We start from the raw sequence: 17,811 nt of genomic DNA, 5'->3' as shown, positions 1-17,811 counted from the left end.
GGAAGCATTGGATGGAAGTGTTTCAATCAAAGGCTATCTAAAATCATATTTTACCTTCATATCAACGTCTATGTCCCGTCTATCGAGCCATAGCCTTCTCAATCATCTCTCTAGCCCCATCCCTCCACATATCCCATCCCAAACTAAAACTCAACGTATCCCTCCACAAATCATCAGGGTCACTTCCAGGAGGAAGCGCCTTCCCATTCCCAATCTTCCCATTGATTTTACCCTTCACAAATCGCATATGCCAAGGAATCATCCCAACCTGCACAAACCCCATCCTCTCCGCAAGCTTAACACTAGCAAAATTAGTCGAGTTCGCCGACCAATGAACCCGACACAATCCAAGCCCATTCTTCTCCGGAGGGTCCAGAGCAAGCTGTAAAGCTAGTCCAACAGCGTGCGTTGCTACATGGGTGCGCTGGTACGGCGGTAGAATGACAATAAAGCCGATTTCTGCGCAAAGATCTACTGGAGAGGCGCGGATGAAGCTCACCGTGCCTGCCAATTCGCCTTCCGGATCTTCGGCAGATGCAGGGCGTGTCTTGTCAATGATTGCGAAGGCAAATGAGTCGGGATTGGAGAATGAGAGGATGTTTCCTGGTGAGTTGTCGTAGAAGCGGAGTTTGAGCTCGGCGGCCGAGCTTGGTGGCGACATGGGCATATGCGCATATATCTCTGGATGTGGCGAAGAGAGATGGAAGAATGTCTCGCAATGTTTCTCTGGGTTGAAGGGGACGAGCTTGAGGCGGTCGTTTGAGATCCCCTGGATGGGAAAATGGAAGGTTGATGATGCTGCCATGTTGCAACTCTTAATATGGTATGTAGTGGAGAATTATGTTTGAGACTTGAAACTAGTCTGAGGAGAATTGCTTATAATGGTCGCGGGGTGAACATTACAGCAGACCTCTTCCAAGGTTGTGAATAGGGAAGCTGACAAAGTTGACCGCGGCCAACCTTGAAATGTTGCCCGGCGTTGAGTCATCCCCACTTTGCCGAGGCCACAATATGGCTCCGCTGGAGGCTGATTTGGAAGATATAATGCCGGTTTGTTTGTTCAAGAAAAGGTATTAGAGTGAGTCATTGAAATTGTGTAGAACTGGTTGACATACTATAGGCATGACTATATTGATATCTGCACTTTGGCTTGTTGGGGCTCATAAAGCAACATGAGTCTCATAGCCCCATTTGAGTCGAACTTTAAGAGATGTGCCATTGATATTAGAGTGTTAGAGATAGATTATACATTCTCTTCTGTTCTTTCACCCCACGTGCGAGCCCATATTTAACAATTACCTCTTCATGGGCTCAATCTAAACGGTAACTATCCCGGTCCAACGAGTCAAACAAAATGTCCGCGCAGACGAAGTTGAAGAAAGGGCCATTTGACATATGTACGTGGGCGAAAATCCCATTTCAAGGCCACATGACTGTCACTGCAAGATCATGCATAAAATAGAGTGAAGTATAATGACTGCCAATGTCACGCTGTCACTGAAGGCTCCTAGAAGCACAAGTTAACCCAAAGGCAGAGTATGTGAGGTGTCTCATAGGCATGAAGCAAGGATATGGCACTTACTGCGCTTACATGTATGATCAAATTCCTTGCGTTACAACAGTGAGGGCTGGAAATGCGCGCCCGCACGGACTCGGTTCCTCATAGACCATCGATCTTGTCGACACATCGCGTTGGGCAGCTCCGCTTCATTGCATAAGTTTTGTCATCACATTGTAATGTAGAGGTGTAATTGAATTTATTGGCTGCAAATACAGCCACCAAATAATTCGTTGTGCTGCATGATCCCATGACTTCATTGATTCCCAGCCCCAGGAAAGATTGTTCCATTATGCCAACCTTTTTGGCCTTTGTTTTCTCCAAATTTTACTTTCCAATTCGTACTTCTTGATTCAATATCTGCAGATAGTTGCAAACAACGCTATGGATAATAACGAACGTCCACTTAAGGTGCTCGTTACAGGCGTAAGCAAGATTTCAAAATGAATGTGCAATCGACATACAGCTCACTCTATACATAGGCAGCCGGCTTCCTGGGTTCCAATTTAGTTGATTTTCTCCTTCAAAAAGGCCACTCGGTGATCGGGCTAGACAATTTCCAAAGTGGCTCATCCAGAAACTTGAAACACTTGGACAATCACCCTCGATTCGAATTCCTTAAGTAAACACCATCATGAGTCATATACAACATTTTTCACTAGATCACTGATGCACTATGACGAACTCAGTCATAGTATCTATTCTCCCATTCCAGATATAGAAGGACTGGATCAAATCTACAATTTAGCTTGTCCAGCAAGCCCAGTTCACTATCAGAAAGATCCAATTTCGACTCTAGACACCTGCTACCTTGGAACACGGAACCTGCTAGAGCTTGCAAGATCGAAAAAGATTCGAATCCTTCAAACGAGTACTTCAGGTAAAGAACAAGGATCTACACATATTCTTGCCATGTCCAATCACAGGTCTTAACGCAAAAACAGAAGTCTACGGCGACCCATCTGTCCACCCCCAACCAGAGAATTACTGGGGCAACGTGAATCCATTCGGTCCCCGATCCTGCTATGACGAAGGCAAACGCGTGGCCGAAGCTCTCTGCTACGCATACCGCGAGCAACATAGCGTTGACATCCGCATAGCGCGGATCTTCAACACGTATGGACCACGCATGGGCGCCAATGACGGACGAGTAGTTTCAAGCTTCATTGCATCGGCATTAGCTGGAGAGAATCTCAAGATTACCGGAGATGGAATGGCGACACGCTCCTTCCAGTTTGTCACGGATTGCATGGAGGGACTTTATGCTCTGATGAATAGTGACTATAGTAAAGGGCCGGTGAATATTGGGAATGATGGAGAGTTTACTATCGAGAGGCTTGCCGAGCTTGTTATCGATCTTGTTTCCCGCATGACAAGTCAACCGCGTGTGTCGATCTCACATCTTCCGTCCCCTTTGGATGATCCGGCCGTTCGTCGGCCGGATATTGCTTTGGTGAGAGAGGTTTTATGTTGGAGACCTGTGGTTCAGCTGGAAGAGGGGCTGGAGAGGACTATTCAGTGGCATATTAATGAAAATCTGTCTGACTAGCGAGGTTATCTATGATGGACTTCGTGGGTTACTTTATAGGTCAATTCATGTCTCAGATATGACACTACTTTATAGATATACTCCCTTACCTTTCTTGGGTTCGCAATCCATGAGCTTAAGGGAACAGGGACATGGCTCCGCTTTTATATACCAAAAGGAGAAAACAGAAGGTAAACCAACCAACCCACTTAATGGATACGTAACTTGTGCCTTATGACTTGCCCTAGTTACTAAGATAACACGACATTATTAAAATATATGTCGTTATTCCGAACACGGTCTGAAATATATTCACGCCAAGATCACCTGATGAACTATGAGTGTCTTGAGTGGGTCCGACAAAGATTTCCCCTTTGAGATTAGCGTATGGCCAACAAGTATGAGTTACAAGTTGATAATGGTGCAGTTCACCAATCACGGCGATAGGCTGGGTTGCTTTCCAAATGGGCTTTTGTGTTATCAAAGGTTTATTCTGAACCATGGCGTGGCCTGGGCTATAAATCACCCTCGATCATCCACCCGTTCCTTCTTTTCTTCATCATTTCAGAGTGTTCAGTGACATACACTTCACAAGAATTTCAACCATTCAGTTATATCAAGCTTAAAGACACCATGGGTGACTATACACCAGATTTGGCTGATGCTGCGGTGCCAACACTTGCTGGAAAGCAAGTTGAACCCACCAATGTCAAGCCTCCAAGCGGTGTTCTATATCACCAGCTCCGCAGAGAGCCTTTGAACATCGTCGGGGGAAGAGGCAGTTACCTCATTACTGACACCGGCATGGAAATCCTGGATGCAACATGCGGTGCAGCAGTGTCTTGTCTGGGACACAGTGACGAGCGCGTACACGACGCAATACTGGAACAACTCAAGAAGATTCCGTACTGTTACTCTATGTACTTCACAAACAGTGCTGCAGAGAGTCTATCCAAGTTTTTGGTCGACTCCACTGGCGGCAAGATGTCTCGTGCTTATATTGTCAGCTCGGGTAAGAAGTATCCCCGCAGATGAGCAAGTGCTGTCAATACTAATCCCGGCTCCATACAGGTACTGAAGCGGTCGAAGCAGCCGTCAAAATGGCCATCCAGTATTTTACTGAGCTTCCAGTACCCCAGCCTCAGCGGGTGAATATTATCTCTCGGAAGTCGTCCTACCATGGTAATACACTGGGATCCCTTGCTGTTGGACATCATGCTTCGCGGCGGAGGATCTATGAGAGTCTTCTTTCAAAGAATGTGCACCACATCTCCCAGTGCTATCCCTACCGGGGAATGAAGACCAATGAGAGTGTCGAGGACTATGTTGCGAGATTGGCTCAAGAATTAGACGACGAATTCCAGCGACTTGGTCCTGACACTGTCTGCGCTTTCGTGGCAGAAACGATGACCGGAGCTGTGAGTATAAGCCATCTTATCTCTCTGTTTATCGCAACTAACGCGGCTGAAACAGACGCTCGGCTGTGTACCTCCACTACCCGGCTATCTCAAGGCAATGAAGACAGTCTGCGACAAACACGGAGCCCTGCTCATCTTGGACGAAGTTATGTCCGGCATGGGCCGCACAGGAACTCTCCACGCCTGGGAACAAGAAGATGTGGTTCCCGATCTTCAGACAATCGCCAAGGGTCTGGGTGCAGGATACGCACCTATTGCCGGTCTCCTCATTAACAAGCATGTCGTCGACACACTCAGCAACGGAACGGGCGCTTTCGTTCACAGCCAGACATATCAAGGTCACCCTGTTTCCTGTGCAGCTGCTTATAAAGTACAGCAAATCATCAAAGAAGATAACCTGTTACCGAATGTTCGTGCCATGGGCGAGTATCTTGGTCAGAGGCTTCATGAGCGGCTGGATGGTCATTCTCATGTCGGTGATATTCGTGGCCGGGGTCTATTCTGGGCTGTAAGTTTTCCCTAGGTATATTGATGTTGTGGGATTTGTGATTATTGACTCGCTTATAGATGGAGTTCGTTCAGGATAAGGCGACGAAGGAGCCGTATCCGCCATCCAAGGCGCTCTCTTGGACTCTTCATACCACGGGTCTTAAATCTGAGTATTCGATCTCTCTGATGCCTGGTAGTGGCGGCATTGATGGCGTTAACGGCGATCATATTATTTTGGCGCCTCCTTATAATACTACTCGGGCTGAGATTGACTTGATGGTTGATCTGACTGTTCGGGTTATTCAAGAGGTGTTGGGAGAGTAGAATTAAGCAGTCTGGCTTTTTATATCCGATTGAATTGTTGTCATCGGATGAACATTCGCTCAATATATCTGAACTCTGTCCACCACGATCTACTCGAAAATGAAATCATCCTGGCATCAGGAATATATATCTTCAATTGAATATTACTGGAAAGAATTTCATCTGCGTATGTTTGAACCACACCAGAACACAATCTATAAGATCTATAGACAGATGAGAAGCATCGCGCGACATCCTTATTGGTCAGGAGTTAACATGTGACCGGAATATGAGTAGTGGAGATAAGCCTGCGGGGAACCCGCTCATACTTCAGCTTCTGAACACTTGCGCATTTCAAGGCAATCTTTCGCAAATGATTGAGATGCCACAGGGAGAGACATTCTCACGATCGCGAAGTGGTAGGTGAATATGCTGTAAGCTCAAAAGCACGCGCTGATATATAGTTGCCAGGATGCTTACAATGTCGAAAAAAACACAACAAATGCGACGAGCAACAGCCAAAATGTTCCTTTTGTGCAGTTCGAGACCTGAACTGCAAATACCCATCCAATATAAAATGGATTCAACGCGCACAGTCCACGCTGACGAGGCATAAGCCCCGTTGCAGAGAGATCCGACGCACAGAAGTAGAGCCACTAGCTCAGTCTCCAGCGTTGTTCGCGGACACATGCTTCGAGTCCACAGAAGAAAAGTCTGCATGGGAATACTGTATGTGCCAGCATCCAAGCCAAGCCAATCATCAGACCTAATCAATATGATCAAGACGTGAGGCTCGTCTCATCAAATGTGCCTGCCCTAGACGGACCAGACAACCCCTACCGACGACTCTCAATCCCAGCTTTATCATCTCCCATTCTCCTCGAAACAATCATCTGCATAGCAACAGAGCATATGCTAAACTTCGGATTAACAAGCATCGATCTCGCCGCAAGACGTCAACAACGAATGCTAAGAACCCTTGGCCAAAACTTGATTAGCATGGACGCAGATATCAATTCCAACCCAGTAGCCATAACGACAATCAACAAAGGGGAAAGAGAAGCACTTCTCGCAGCCGTCGTCCTACAAGGAATTGTGGTCGCACAAACCGCGGATGGTGTCCTGGAGCCCCACGTCAAATGCGCCTCTTGGCTCATGGAAGCATTGGGTTACTTTGAAGAAATACCGCAGAACCCCATCGCACGCATGATAATCCAACGCTTCGGTATGGTTGATCTCATGCTAGCGATATCGCGACAGCGCAGACCATACGCACCACAAAACTTTATCCTAAACCAACCCAATCAAGCCCACTGGGATACAACAGAGCCATCATTCTATGAAATGACCGGATGCCCACACCCATTAATGTGCTTCTTGGTCCGAATATCACACCTGGCATGCAACATGGGCGAAAGCCTAGAAAGCAAAACAGAAACAGACACCGAAACAGAAAGTGAAGCCAACATTCTCGCCTCAGCATTCGAACTAGAAAGCGAACTTCGCGCATGGGGCACCGAGTACAAGTATGACGGCAAAATCCCAGCGCAAAGTGAGCGCACCCCATTAGACATCCTCAGCGAATGCTTTTATTGGACGGCACATCTCTTACTTGCGCGCCGTGTCTTCCGAGACCAAACATGCTCGCCGCGGGTACAGCATCTGGTGCATATATGTTTTGGATTAATGGATCACCTTTCGACGGGGTGTGGACCTGATTCGTCTTTGCCGCAACCGTTTTACCTTGCTGCGAGGGAGGCTGTATCACCCGAGGATCGGGCCTGGGTTCGACAAAAGCATGAGTCTATGACCGCATACTATCGGGAGCAGCAGCGCAATTCGGCTATGGGGCTTATTGAGCAGATATGGGAGGTTACTGATTCGTTGAGGGAGATGGAGGGTGGGGTTGCCAGATCTGCTAGTGATAGGAAGGGGAGTGGCTTTTCTATTGTGGATGGGTACGTTCAGGCGCTTGATAGAGGGTCTTGTTTCTTTATCATCTGAGGTTTTATCCATGGCGATAATTATTCTGATGTATATCCTTCTATAAGTAGAATCGGGATTTGGTCTGTGTCGAAGATGTCAGGGGTACCTAGTTAGCAATCCCGGTAGCTTGCATGTCAACAATGGCGGATAAGGCCACTATTTCTCTTTTTTCAGCCAGGTGATTACTGCATGCAGTAGTCGAAGCAAAATAAAGTGAGGCAACGCTAGACCGAAGTGGTTGGAACAAGGCAAGATAATCCTGGAGGGTATACGCAATCGCCCGGCGGTGGCCAAGATATAGTGTTCCGATATAAAATCCTGTCCACTGTCATGGTACTGTTGGCCTATAATTTATACCCGCATTCTTCTCCTGAGTGCAGAACTCGGAAGTGACGGAAGACGCACGGCCGTTCGTAGTTCAAGCCCACGACGAGACACATTTCAGTCTTGGTCTGGACCTGTCATGTCTTCGCAGCCAATCATAATCAATACTCCGGCGGGTACCTGAATGTTTCTCCTTTGGTCCACGGAACTGCACGTGTAACTGCAAGCTTATTGGCCGAGGCCACTGGATCAGCCCCTGGAAGTTGTGTGGCGCCCAAGGAGAATGTGTCGAGAAAAGACTCTGCAGCTTTTGACCCGGCCTTCGTGGCTGTCATAACTGTCATGGCTGGAATAGGTATATACGTTTCGAGTTCTCATTCTCCCCCTTTGATGTGCAGATTGGTCCCGATCGAGGGACTATCAACAGTGCCGGTGTTTCAGATTCCCCGGGGATCTCACGTGGATGCCGTTCGGCGGCATTTAGCGACGATCGAGCGATGGTCTGTTTCCTTTGGTTCGACGCCACGGTTTCCCATGACAGGTTTTCCCCCTGGGGGTCACACCGAGGACACTGTCGAGTAAGGGGAGTGCGCTGTACCCCTCCGACAATGGAGGCTCAGGCTGTGCCCTCATTGATCCAGACCTCCGTGACGGTGTTTGGGCACCTGCAGATTCTGACGCAGGGGCCAAAAACCAAGGACCATAATCCTCTCTGTTCCTCGATTTCAATCCAAGGGAAAACCAGCAAGAGGAACGTCTCATACGTAGTGTCGGGACCGTCAAACCCACCGTAAACGAAAATAGGCACTTCGAGACCCTGGGAAAACAATGGGGCCTCGCTTGTGCCCCACGAGGTGCCAATAGTGTAGCGCCAGTCGACCCAAACAGCCGTAGAGAAGTTTGGTCCGGTTCTCCATGAGTAGTCAGCATCTCCTGATCCTCCACTCCTCTCAGGCCTCACATCTGTCTCTTCTCCATTCCACCCATTCTTTTCTTTTTTTTTGCTAGGTCGTTCGTTTCATTCTTTCACGACGACCGTACCGCTCTTTACTCTTCTTCTTTTCCCTCGCGATCGGTTTCCCCCCGTTCCCGCCCCCGTTGATCGATTCAACCAGGCATTGCGATTCCCTTGAGCTTCATCAATTATTGATTGACGTCCTGGATTATTCCTTTGCCCTTCCTTATCAGCTGCTTAGGCCAGCCTTTTTATTTATTCCCTCGTTTGCTGGACGCCTCTGCGACGCGCCCTTACCCAACCTCCCCCCCCCCCCCCCTCCCAGTCTCTGACGTGGACGCCTCTCAACGCGACTCCCCTACTCCAGAACATTCATTCATTCTTTTTTATCACTTGAACTCTCGCGCCTGAGGCTGCTTCGAGAGGCAAACGCCCATTCATCCTTTTTTCGTACATCCATCCCACTACTCGTCGGCCGGATCGTCACACTATCCATCTTTTCTTTCCGAGAAAAAAAAAAACTACATACGCAAACCAAAAAAAGCATATTCACATTGACTACGAGCTTGAATTTGTGTCACGATATTTTTTACTACGTGGCACTTTCCGTTATGTCTTCGTTGACAGAAATGAATTACCCGCCGAGCGCGAATGCGCCCATGGCATCTTCAGCCTCGCCTCCTGCCTCTACACCCTCTCCTTCGACTTCAAGTCCCACTGCGGCCCATTCGTCTGCTGCGCGTCGACCTCCGCGCAAGAGCACTTTGACTCAACAGCAAAAGAACAACAAACGCCAACGGGCAACCCAGGATCAACTTGTCACTCTGGAAGTGGAATTTAACAAGAACCCTACCCCCACCGCGTCCACCAGGGAGCGCATTGCCTCGGACATTAACATGACCGAGCGATCCGTTCAAATTTGGTTCCAGAATCGGTAGGTCTTTCCTCGGAATCAATTGTTAATTTGGAATTGCTAACCCGAGACAGTCGTGCTAAAATTAAGATGCTCGCAAAAAAGAGCATTGAGACCGGCGAAGGATGTGATTCGATCCCCGAGTCTATGCGACACTATCTCGCGATGCAATTCGACCCGAACAAGCCTGGTGCGAGAGACCCTTTCGGACGTGCCGGCGCATACAGCGCGTCTAACATGTACACAAACGACGCCAACCCATCTGGCAAAGTTGGTATGTTTTTGGCCTGAACCCGCTGCTTTTCATCTGCTGATCTTTTACAGTGATTTCTCACTTTACTTGCCGTTCTTTGACCGTCGGAAGTTGGCGGCGCATTGGACAAAATGCCATGGACTTGGTCGTTTTTTACTCCCCCGATAAGGCTTGCATGACATATTACATCAACAACGATGCTGCCGGATACAAGATCGAGTACCCATTCTCATACATCAAGAACATCACCTTGGAAACCGGTGATCCCTCTCCTGGTCCGAACGGGGCACCCCCTCGGCCAGGTGGTCTTGTTGTGGAACTGAACCGCCCACCACACTTCTACATGGACTCATCCAACTCCGGAGGCTTCTACCAGTGTGGTGATTTCACCGAGGAACAGCAAGCTAGCCAAATCATGGTTCATCACCTGGGAGGCCACCCCAAGGTCTTGAGTGTTCAGCTTGCCAAGCTGGTGTCGTTAGAATCCTTCCAGAACCGCCTGGCGTATAACAACAACAGCTTTGCTGTACCTGCTGCGCCAGCTGCCATGTCCCCACCTTTTATCCAGCGCCCGGCCTCTCAACCCAACCAGTTCGCCGCTCCCACTTACATGAACATGTACCAGGACAGCAACCATCTAGGATTCCACATGCCTGCGGCCCGTGGCCACAAGCGTCAACGAAGTCGCTCTGTACCTGCTGCCGTTGACATCTCGACGCTTCAGGGCCCCATGGGTTCCTTCCACGTGCCGCCACCACCTCCGCCTCCCTTTAATCACACCGAGGCTGGTATATACGCGCCTGTCCCGCAGTCTGTGCACCATCTTCCCACTGATCTGCGCATTGACACCCAAGGGTACGGATTGGATTACCGGACCAACCCCATGTCTGCTACCACGACTGGCTCGCCCTCTGAATTTGCCAGTCCAATGTTCAGCAACGCCGGTCAAGGCGAGTCAACGCCAGTCGCTACAATGGGCCCTCAGTTCAATGTGCCCTCCTTTATCTCGGGAGGATCGACCGATGCCTCGACAATGGGATCCCACGCACCTTCTCCCTACACCAGCGTGAGCCCTGCGGACCCATTGATTGCCAATCACTCACCGCCAATGTCTAACATGTCGCACGGTTCGTCTGATATGTATAACTTCTCGCATGATCCACAATCTGGCTACGACGATGGTCTTTCAATTGACGACATGTATTCGAAACACCAAGTGAACTTTGGTCTTTCTCATGAAAACCCTAGCTTCGAGCTGCCTATGCATGGCCTTTCTGCTCACCCCTCTCCAGGCATGGGTGACTATTCTCACGACATGACCAACTTGGACGAGATTAACTCCCAGGGGATGCCCACCGGGTCATGACGGAAGTTTCAACTTTGTGTTTCTCCTTTGTCTCTTGATGTTTCACGGCCTTTTCTGGAGTCCACACGGCGCTTGTGCATGTGAATGGGTTCTTTATTTTTGTTTTTCGTTTACTTTGAAGTGTAAGAGGTTTCTTAATTGGCTATAGTGGTCAGCCATGGCGAATCTTTGGGTTTGGCAGAGCCAAAAAGGCCTCAAATCCAAAGATATCGTCACTGGCTACCCTTGGGCCAATTCTCGTCTCGCTGGCGATGGCTAGGGAAGCGATTTTTCTGTTTCTTGCGTGACATACCCTTGTGTCTTGTGTTATAATACCCTTTCTATTCTGGGGCCGGTCCTGAAGCGATTTTTGTGCTTTACTTTTTACTTCTCTATTCCCGGCTGTCCCGGTGGAATTCAGATTTCTTCTTTGTCTCCCGGTCATTTGCCTTTTCTTTCTTTGTTCGATTCACTGACCGGGAAGATCCTTTTTTTCTTCACTTTTTTTTCTTTACGTGGTTATGCCAAACAGACCGACTTGGACGGCGACTCCATTCCCCTCAACAATTTCATCTCCTTTTCTGTTCTTTTTTGACCTTCTTGTGGTTACGGCCGTCATTCTTATCATGGGTTTGGAGTCGGCTTTTGCACTTGAGCTTGTCCCGTCAGTGCCTGTTTGGGTCTGACAACCGGCCAACACTACTCCAGTGGCCTGCACGGAGTTGTGATATTTTCTGCACAGAGTCCGTCCTTGATGTATGTAGGAGAGTACTTGGTCTGGAGGATACGAGTGTGAGGGATTGACACTAGGCTCTAAATCAATTCTTTTTTTTTTTCACGCTGTTCTCTTAGATTGTACACTGTAAACGAATTGTGCTCTTTAAGTTCACCTAGGTAGTTTCCCGACACTCCATCACATAATCTCTCTTCAATGCTCTCCGACCTACTGTAAGAGACCCATACGATACAGATTATTCGTTTACAAGGTATTCCATTCCCTACATCAATAATGCCTTATCAACGATCTCTTACGCGTAGCCCCTCACTGACTATGGCTGATGCCATGCAATCTCTACAGTAGATATAGACCAAGCTAAAATTCAACGTCTGGATATCTCGATTTTCACTGTTCCAGCTCTACGCCGTTCAGACCGGTATAGAGTGTTAGTGTCAGGCTATATAGGCAATCCCCAAGACCCAAGAGCCTACATTTCATACTAACCAAACTGCCTTCATTGTCCATTCAAATGTATAGCAGAATATGAGCGGGCTGAGGCGGCCGCGCATGACCCCCAGATTTTTCGGGGAAATTCAAAGTCAAGTTCACGCACGAATATCTGGAAACGGTCTTGGACCGCATTGGCGGTTTTGGCAAGCCCCGAAACGCCATCGGAGGACAGGAGACCGAATAATGATATGGCGGAGTCCCTGAGCCTCGGGTTGGATTAGACCTCTCAAGAGTAAACATCAATGCCAATAATGCCAGTGAGATCTGTCGAAGTATAACCCTGAGGAGGAGCTCGTTCTGTGATAATCGTTAGTATAATGTAGTAACGAGCCCAATCCAAACATTGTCTCGCTGGTCGACTGTTGAAGATCAGCCCCAGCTCGATACTCTTACCATATTCCACTCCATGTCTGTGTCTCAGGCTGACCCCATGGGGAAGACTTGCGCTTTGAACCCAATCAGGAACTAGCCCCCGTCAAAGCCGTGTAGATCGCCTGAAGCCAACGTCTTGGACCCTCTTGATTGGACAACAATCTTTCCATTTCCCCCGAAGATAAACCTTTGTTTTCGCCGAAAAACATCCGACTTCGACGGTAGGTGTATTCCGGACTCGGGCTGCAGAGTTTCCGGCAAGGCGATGGCTAGGGAGGCCGATGCGACCTTGCTTCCCTGTCTTTTCATGCCAGTGAGCAGGAAGAAACAGGGATGGTCGCCAATTTTGGCCAAGCCTGTTCAAGTCTCATATTGAAAGTCGTATATCGTTTTGTATGTGGTCGTACCTGGCTCGGCCTGCTCATTGGAGACCTGCCAGTCCGATTGGAGTCTGTTCAGTAGACTATCCAGAGGTTCCGGTTCTATCGGTGAGACTTTGGGGAGAATATCTCGGCCAAGAGGTCAGACGTCGTTCTCGTTCGCTCGAGTCGAGTTGCGGCTTCTTATTAAGGTTCATTGCGGTTTATACCTCGACGCTTAGACAATGAGCCAGTCATTTGTGCCGTGAGAATGATCAAATCCCTGCCCCTCGTTTATCTCGAGTACTGGCGAGGGGGTATAAAGTGTCGCAGCAGGCCCGGGAGATTGTCATTCATCTTGCCTCTGATCGTTGTTTCTTTCTGGAATCTATCAGAATCATGGGTATCTTGCTCAAAAGCCCTGAGGGTGTACCTGGTGCATCATGGCCAGCCATCGCCATCTCTAGCTTCGTCGCTTTCGGTGGCATTCTTTTCGGGTGAGCTTCTTGATCTACACAGTGGTTGATCCTGTCTAACATTTGTCCTTTTCACAGGTACGACACAGGCACCATCAGTGGAATACTTGCCATGCCCTACTGGCAAGATCTTTTCTCTACTGGTTACAAAGATAGCACTGGACACCTGAACATCACATCTAGCCAGTCGTCTGCCATTGTCTCGATTCTATCTGCCGGTACATTTTTTGGTGCCCTCGGTGCCGCTCCTTTGGGAGACTCCATCGGTCGACGATGGGGCCTGATCGCGTCTAGCTGGGTGTTCATCTTTGGGGTCATTCTACAGACAGCTGCCACGGGGATTCCTTTATTTCTCGCCGGTAGATTTTTTGCTGGCTTCGGTGTTGGTTTGATCTCAGCATTAAGTAAATGACCTACGCATTACCTCCGCTCAACACTCTTTGCTGATCATTAATAGTCCCTCTATATCAATCCGAGACTGCACCAAAGTGGATTCGCGGGTTCATTGTCGGTTCCTACCAGCTGGCCATCACAATTGGCCTACTACTAGCCTCCGTGGTCAATAATTCAACCCACAGCCGGAACGACACTGGCTCCTATCGCATTCCAATTGCCGTCCAGTTTGCATGGGCAATTGTCTTGATTGGGGGGATGCTCGTCCTCCCTGAGACTCCTCGGTACTTGATCAAACAAGACAACCATGCGAAGGCCGCCCAAAATCTCGCGAAGCTTCGGCGTTTGTCTGAGGATCATCCTGCAATTAGAGAAGAGCTTGCTGAGATCCAAGCCAACCACGATTACGAAATAACACTAGGCCAGCCTAGCTATCTTGAATGTTTCCGAGGGAACCTCGGAAAGCGATTACTGACTGGCTGCGGTCTTCAAGCCCTACAGCAACTGACCGGCATTAATTTTATCTTCTACTACGGCACACAATTCTTCAAGAACTCCGGATTCAAGAATGAGTTCGTCATCAGCCTGATTACCAACTGCGTGAACGTGGCATCAACCCTACCTGGCCTCTACGCTATTGACAAATGGGGTCGTCGGCCGGTTCTACTGCTAGGCGCCATCGGCATGTGTGTTTCGCAACTCCTCGTCGCCGTTCTAGGCACGACGACTACCGGCCAGGATGCAGCTGGCAATATCATTGTGCAAAACAAAGCGGCACAAAATGCCGCCATAGCCTTTATTTGCATCTTTATTTTCTTCTTTGCTGCATCCTGGGGCCCCGTTGCTTGGTAAGTCTGATTGTTGGTTCCTGTATCATGAATAGTTATAGCTAACGTTTATCTATGTACAGGGTTGTCACTGGTGAGATCTTCCCACTGAAGATTAGAGCTAGGTCTCTGTCCATGACTACCGCTACCAACTGGTTGCTGAACTGGGCTATCGCCTATTCGACCCCGTACCTAGTAAACTATGGCCCTGGTAATGCAAATCTGCAGTCCAAGATCTTCTTCATCTGGTTTGGATGCTGCTTCCTCTGTATTGCTTTCGTGTACTTTATGATCTACGAGACTAAAGGACTTACGCTTGAACAAGTTGATGAGCTGTATTCTGAAGTCAGCAGTGCGCGCAAATCTGTTGGCTGGAAGCCAACCGTCACTTTCCGGCAGATCGTGGAGCACAAGCAAGAATCGGTCAGCATGAGCCATCACCATGAGAATACTGAAGATCAGGCTTGAGCTAGCTTTGGGGTTTGCTATTTGTGATTATCGTTGCTACTATCACTCACCTATGAACTTTCAAAGAGTATTTTCTTTGGTTTGATATGTTTTGTTAAGTGTATTTCGAGTTAGCCGTTCTATATCACTATTATACAAGGGTATCTCGGTCTCAAATATCTTCTCAACACCTGACATCCAATCTAAATATTCTTCTTACCCTCCTCCCAGCCACCAGGCACCGGAGCAGTAAATCCCCACCCTCGCAAAAAGCCCTCAATCCAAACCTCCATCTTCTCAAGCACATTCCGTCCGGGCTTCCCAACCTCCCCAACCTCAAAAACACCCTCCTTACACCAAACACTCCAAGACCCCATCATCCCAGCCATAAGCACATCCGTCCCAAGCCGATCCCCAACAACAGCAATCTCGTCCGCATCCTTCACCACTCCCCGTTCCCGGAACCAAGCCACAACCTCCTCCCCGCAGAACGGCTTCTTCTCCGCTCCGGCGGGTAGTCTGAAGACGGGAATCTGGAGATGGGCGAGCTGCGCTTCTAGGTCGCTTACTTCGTTGTCGAAGGTTGCGTGGCTGCCGGCGCGGTTGGAGACTATGAGGATTGAGTAGGGGTTTTGGGTTTGGTTGAAGGGGAGAGGTTGGGGAGGTCCGGAGGGATTGGAGTTTGGAGAGAATTTGCGGAGGGAAGGTTGTTGTTTTCGCTGGGCAGAGAGTGTTGTCTTTGTCTAGGACTAGGGCGCGGATTGTGGGTGTGCGTGGTGTTGTGGTAGTTGGGGTTGGGGTGGAAGTTGAAGCTGGTTGTTTGACAAGATGTGGACCCAGGTTCTCGGGGAGATGAGTGATTGTCGGGATTGTCAGATGGGGGAGGAATTGGGTGGGCTGTTTGAGCAGGGTTTGTACGGCGTGGTTGAAGCCGCGGAGGTTGGAGTTGGGGGAGCCGGCCATTGTGAGGGTCTCGATGGGAGTGTGGGCGGAGTGAGGCTGTAGATTGTTGAAGTTGGTGAGCGTAGAGAGCGTAGGGTATGTGAAGTGTAGCTGAAGAGGCTATAAACGCATGTTGTGGAAAGATTCGATTCTCAAGTGAAGTTGATGCGTGACCCAAAGCGGAAAGGACGAGCTTAGCCCGCAAAACTCACCTTCCGCCAACCTCGAACCTCCTCCATCGTCCCGCCATCCCCCCAACACCACACCTGCTCTGTCCACTTTCTGTTATTCAGAACTGCTGCTGCCGAACATTGCGGTCCTTACAAATACCCCTTTCGAACCCCCCGCACATTCTCCGTCAAAATGGGCAAGCTCACCAGCACGATCGGCATCCCAATTAAGCTCCTCAACGAAGCGCAGGTGCGTTGAAACTCCCAAATCGCTGCCGAAAAATCTGGAGAAGAAATCAAATACTGGAATCCAAAGGACAAAAGCGGCAGCATGGACCGCGAGTGACAGAGCGCTGACTTCAATTTTCAAACAGGGTCATGTCGTGACGCTCGAAATCACATCCGGAGTTGTTTACCGGGGGAAGCTTTTGGAAGGTGCGTGATTTCAAATATCCCAGGGGGTTTCCAGTCCGAATGCCAGATCGGAGTCTCAGACTGCGGTCTAGCTTTCCTGTGATGACCATGCCAGGTCCCCCTCTGCGCGAGTCCGGTTCATGACTGACATTTTCTCAATTAGCCGAGGACAACATGAACGTCCAGCTCAAGGATATCACGGTTACCGCTCGCGACGGTCGTGTCTCGCATCTCGACCAGGTCTACATCCGCGGTAGCCATGTGCGATTCTTCATTGTGCCAGACATGTTGAGGTACGTTTTTGCTCTACTCTTGCATCGCATTTTCTCCACTTCCATATGTCCCATGCTCCCACATTTCTACGTTTCTACGCTAGGATTGCGCATTGAGTTGCTATCTGACTTCTTTATAGAAACGCTCCTATGTTCCGTTCACGAGGCCAGCGCGGGCGCGGTGTCGGTTTGGCGCGTGGCAAGGCCACCGTGCAGCGCGCACGCGGCCAGCGCCGGGGTTAAGTGGGTAGAGAGCGCAGTTTCAAGACCGCACCGATACAGAGTGGTTGGCGTTTTTCTTTGTTGTTTTCTTAGGGGAATTTTTTTCTCAGGCTTCTTTGGTCATGCTGAGTCTTAAAATACTGGCATTTCTCCTCGTGGGATCTTTGTCATATCACAATTCAATTTATGAATCAATACCCGATACTTTAACTTTCTACGCTGGTATTAGCAGCTCTATAGACAGGATCATGTCTGTCGGGTGGGGCCTTTCCTATCTGGGCTGCCGCCGCTCTATAAGGGCGCTCAGGGTCAGCATCGGTGAGTAGATGTCAGAACCATCACGGTTTGGTTCGACAGGACTATGCTGGACATAGTACACGGTGGCTGCTGGTCAAGTGGCTTGACAAGGTGAAGGTGCGATACTTGATATGGTGGGAGAGCATGACTGCCGACAGGCAGTTATAAGAACATGAATATGAACCCTGGGTGGAGGCTCTCTCGCTCATTCTGCCAGCTCACGATGCTTTGTCGACGAAATCAGAATACCCTCTCGCGCCAATTTCCATTCACATCAAAGATATGCCATCATCACAAAGCCTTAGAGTCATCACACCCAT

General features: G+C 49.1%; 8 protein-coding genes across 8 annotated transcripts; 6 read left to right on the top strand and 2 right to left on the bottom strand.

The window, feature by feature from the left end:
* Window positions 1-79: 79 nt before the first annotated feature.
* Window positions 80-805, bottom strand: N7511_001110 (GNAT family N-acetyltransferase; the record flags this gene model as incomplete). The annotated part of the gene is made up of 1 exon (XM_057123535.1): window positions 80-805. The coding sequence occupies one exon, from the start codon at window positions 803-805 to the stop codon at window positions 80-82; it is 726 nt and encodes a 241-aa protein (XP_056989268.1).
* Window positions 806-1,942: 1,137 nt separating this feature from the next.
* Window positions 1,943-3,107, top strand: N7511_001109 (UDP-glucuronic acid decarboxylase family protein; the record flags this gene model as incomplete). Its single annotated transcript, XM_057123534.1, has 4 exons — window positions 1,943-1,984; window positions 2,041-2,180; window positions 2,221-2,438; window positions 2,503-3,107. The coding sequence occupies 4 exons, from the start codon at window positions 1,943-1,945 to the stop codon at window positions 3,105-3,107; spliced, it is 1,005 nt and encodes a 334-aa protein (XP_056989267.1).
* A 612-nt stretch (window positions 3,108-3,719) lies between these two features.
* Window positions 3,720-5,317, top strand: N7511_001108 (uncharacterized protein; the record flags this gene model as incomplete). Its single annotated transcript, XM_057123533.1, has 4 exons — window positions 3,720-4,098; window positions 4,158-4,504; window positions 4,560-5,012; window positions 5,072-5,317. The coding sequence occupies 4 exons, from the start codon at window positions 3,720-3,722 to the stop codon at window positions 5,315-5,317; spliced, it is 1,425 nt and encodes a 474-aa protein (XP_056989266.1).
* Window positions 5,318-5,669: 352 nt separating this feature from the next.
* Window positions 5,670-7,300, top strand: N7511_001107 (Zn(II)2Cys6 transcription factor; the record flags this gene model as incomplete). Its single annotated transcript, XM_057123532.1, has 3 exons — window positions 5,670-5,715; window positions 5,768-6,025; window positions 6,081-7,300. 3 exons carry the CDS (start codon window positions 5,670-5,672, stop codon window positions 7,298-7,300), a joined length of 1,524 nt encoding a protein of 507 aa, XP_056989265.1.
* Window positions 7,301-9,172: 1,872 nt separating this feature from the next.
* N7511_001106 (homeobox domain-containing protein) lies at window positions 9,173-11,093 on the top strand (the record flags this gene model as incomplete). Its single annotated transcript, XM_057123531.1, has 3 exons — window positions 9,173-9,495; window positions 9,549-9,748; window positions 9,799-11,093. The coding sequence occupies 3 exons, from the start codon at window positions 9,173-9,175 to the stop codon at window positions 11,091-11,093; spliced, it is 1,818 nt and encodes a 605-aa protein (XP_056989264.1).
* A 2,337-nt stretch (window positions 11,094-13,430) lies between these two features.
* N7511_001105 (sugar porter family MFS transporter) lies at window positions 13,431-15,195 on the top strand (the record flags this gene model as incomplete). The annotated part of the gene is made up of 4 exons (XM_057123530.1): window positions 13,431-13,528; window positions 13,586-13,911; window positions 13,965-14,748; window positions 14,811-15,195. The coding sequence occupies 4 exons, from the start codon at window positions 13,431-13,433 to the stop codon at window positions 15,193-15,195; spliced, it is 1,593 nt and encodes a 530-aa protein (XP_056989263.1).
* A 182-nt stretch (window positions 15,196-15,377) lies between these two features.
* On the bottom strand, window positions 15,378-16,137 carry N7511_001104 (phosphatidylglycerophosphatase; the record flags this gene model as incomplete). The annotated part of the gene is made up of 2 exons (XM_057123529.1): window positions 15,378-15,893; window positions 15,925-16,137. 2 exons carry the CDS (start codon window positions 16,135-16,137, stop codon window positions 15,378-15,380), a joined length of 729 nt encoding a protein of 242 aa, XP_056989262.1.
* A 315-nt stretch (window positions 16,138-16,452) lies between these two features.
* Window positions 16,453-17,215, top strand: N7511_001103 (putative small nuclear ribonucleoprotein SmD3; the record flags this gene model as incomplete). Its single annotated transcript, XM_057123528.1, has 4 exons — window positions 16,453-16,536; window positions 16,661-16,721; window positions 16,864-16,993; window positions 17,113-17,215. The coding sequence occupies exons 1-4, from the start codon at window positions 16,480-16,482 to the stop codon at window positions 17,213-17,215; spliced, it is 351 nt and encodes a 116-aa protein (XP_056989261.1). The 5' UTR covers window positions 16,453-16,479.
* Between the last annotated feature and the right edge of the window lie 596 nt (window positions 17,216-17,811).

Source organism: Penicillium nucicola, assembly GCF_028828085.1.
Source record: "Penicillium nucicola strain IBT 29836 chromosome Unknown utg000001l, whole genome shotgun sequence".
Lineage (NCBI taxonomy): Eukaryota > Fungi > Ascomycota > Eurotiomycetes > Eurotiales > Aspergillaceae > Penicillium > Penicillium nucicola.
The sequence above is the reverse complement of the archived record's forward strand: the minus strand, read 5'-3'. Positions and strand labels throughout refer to the sequence as shown.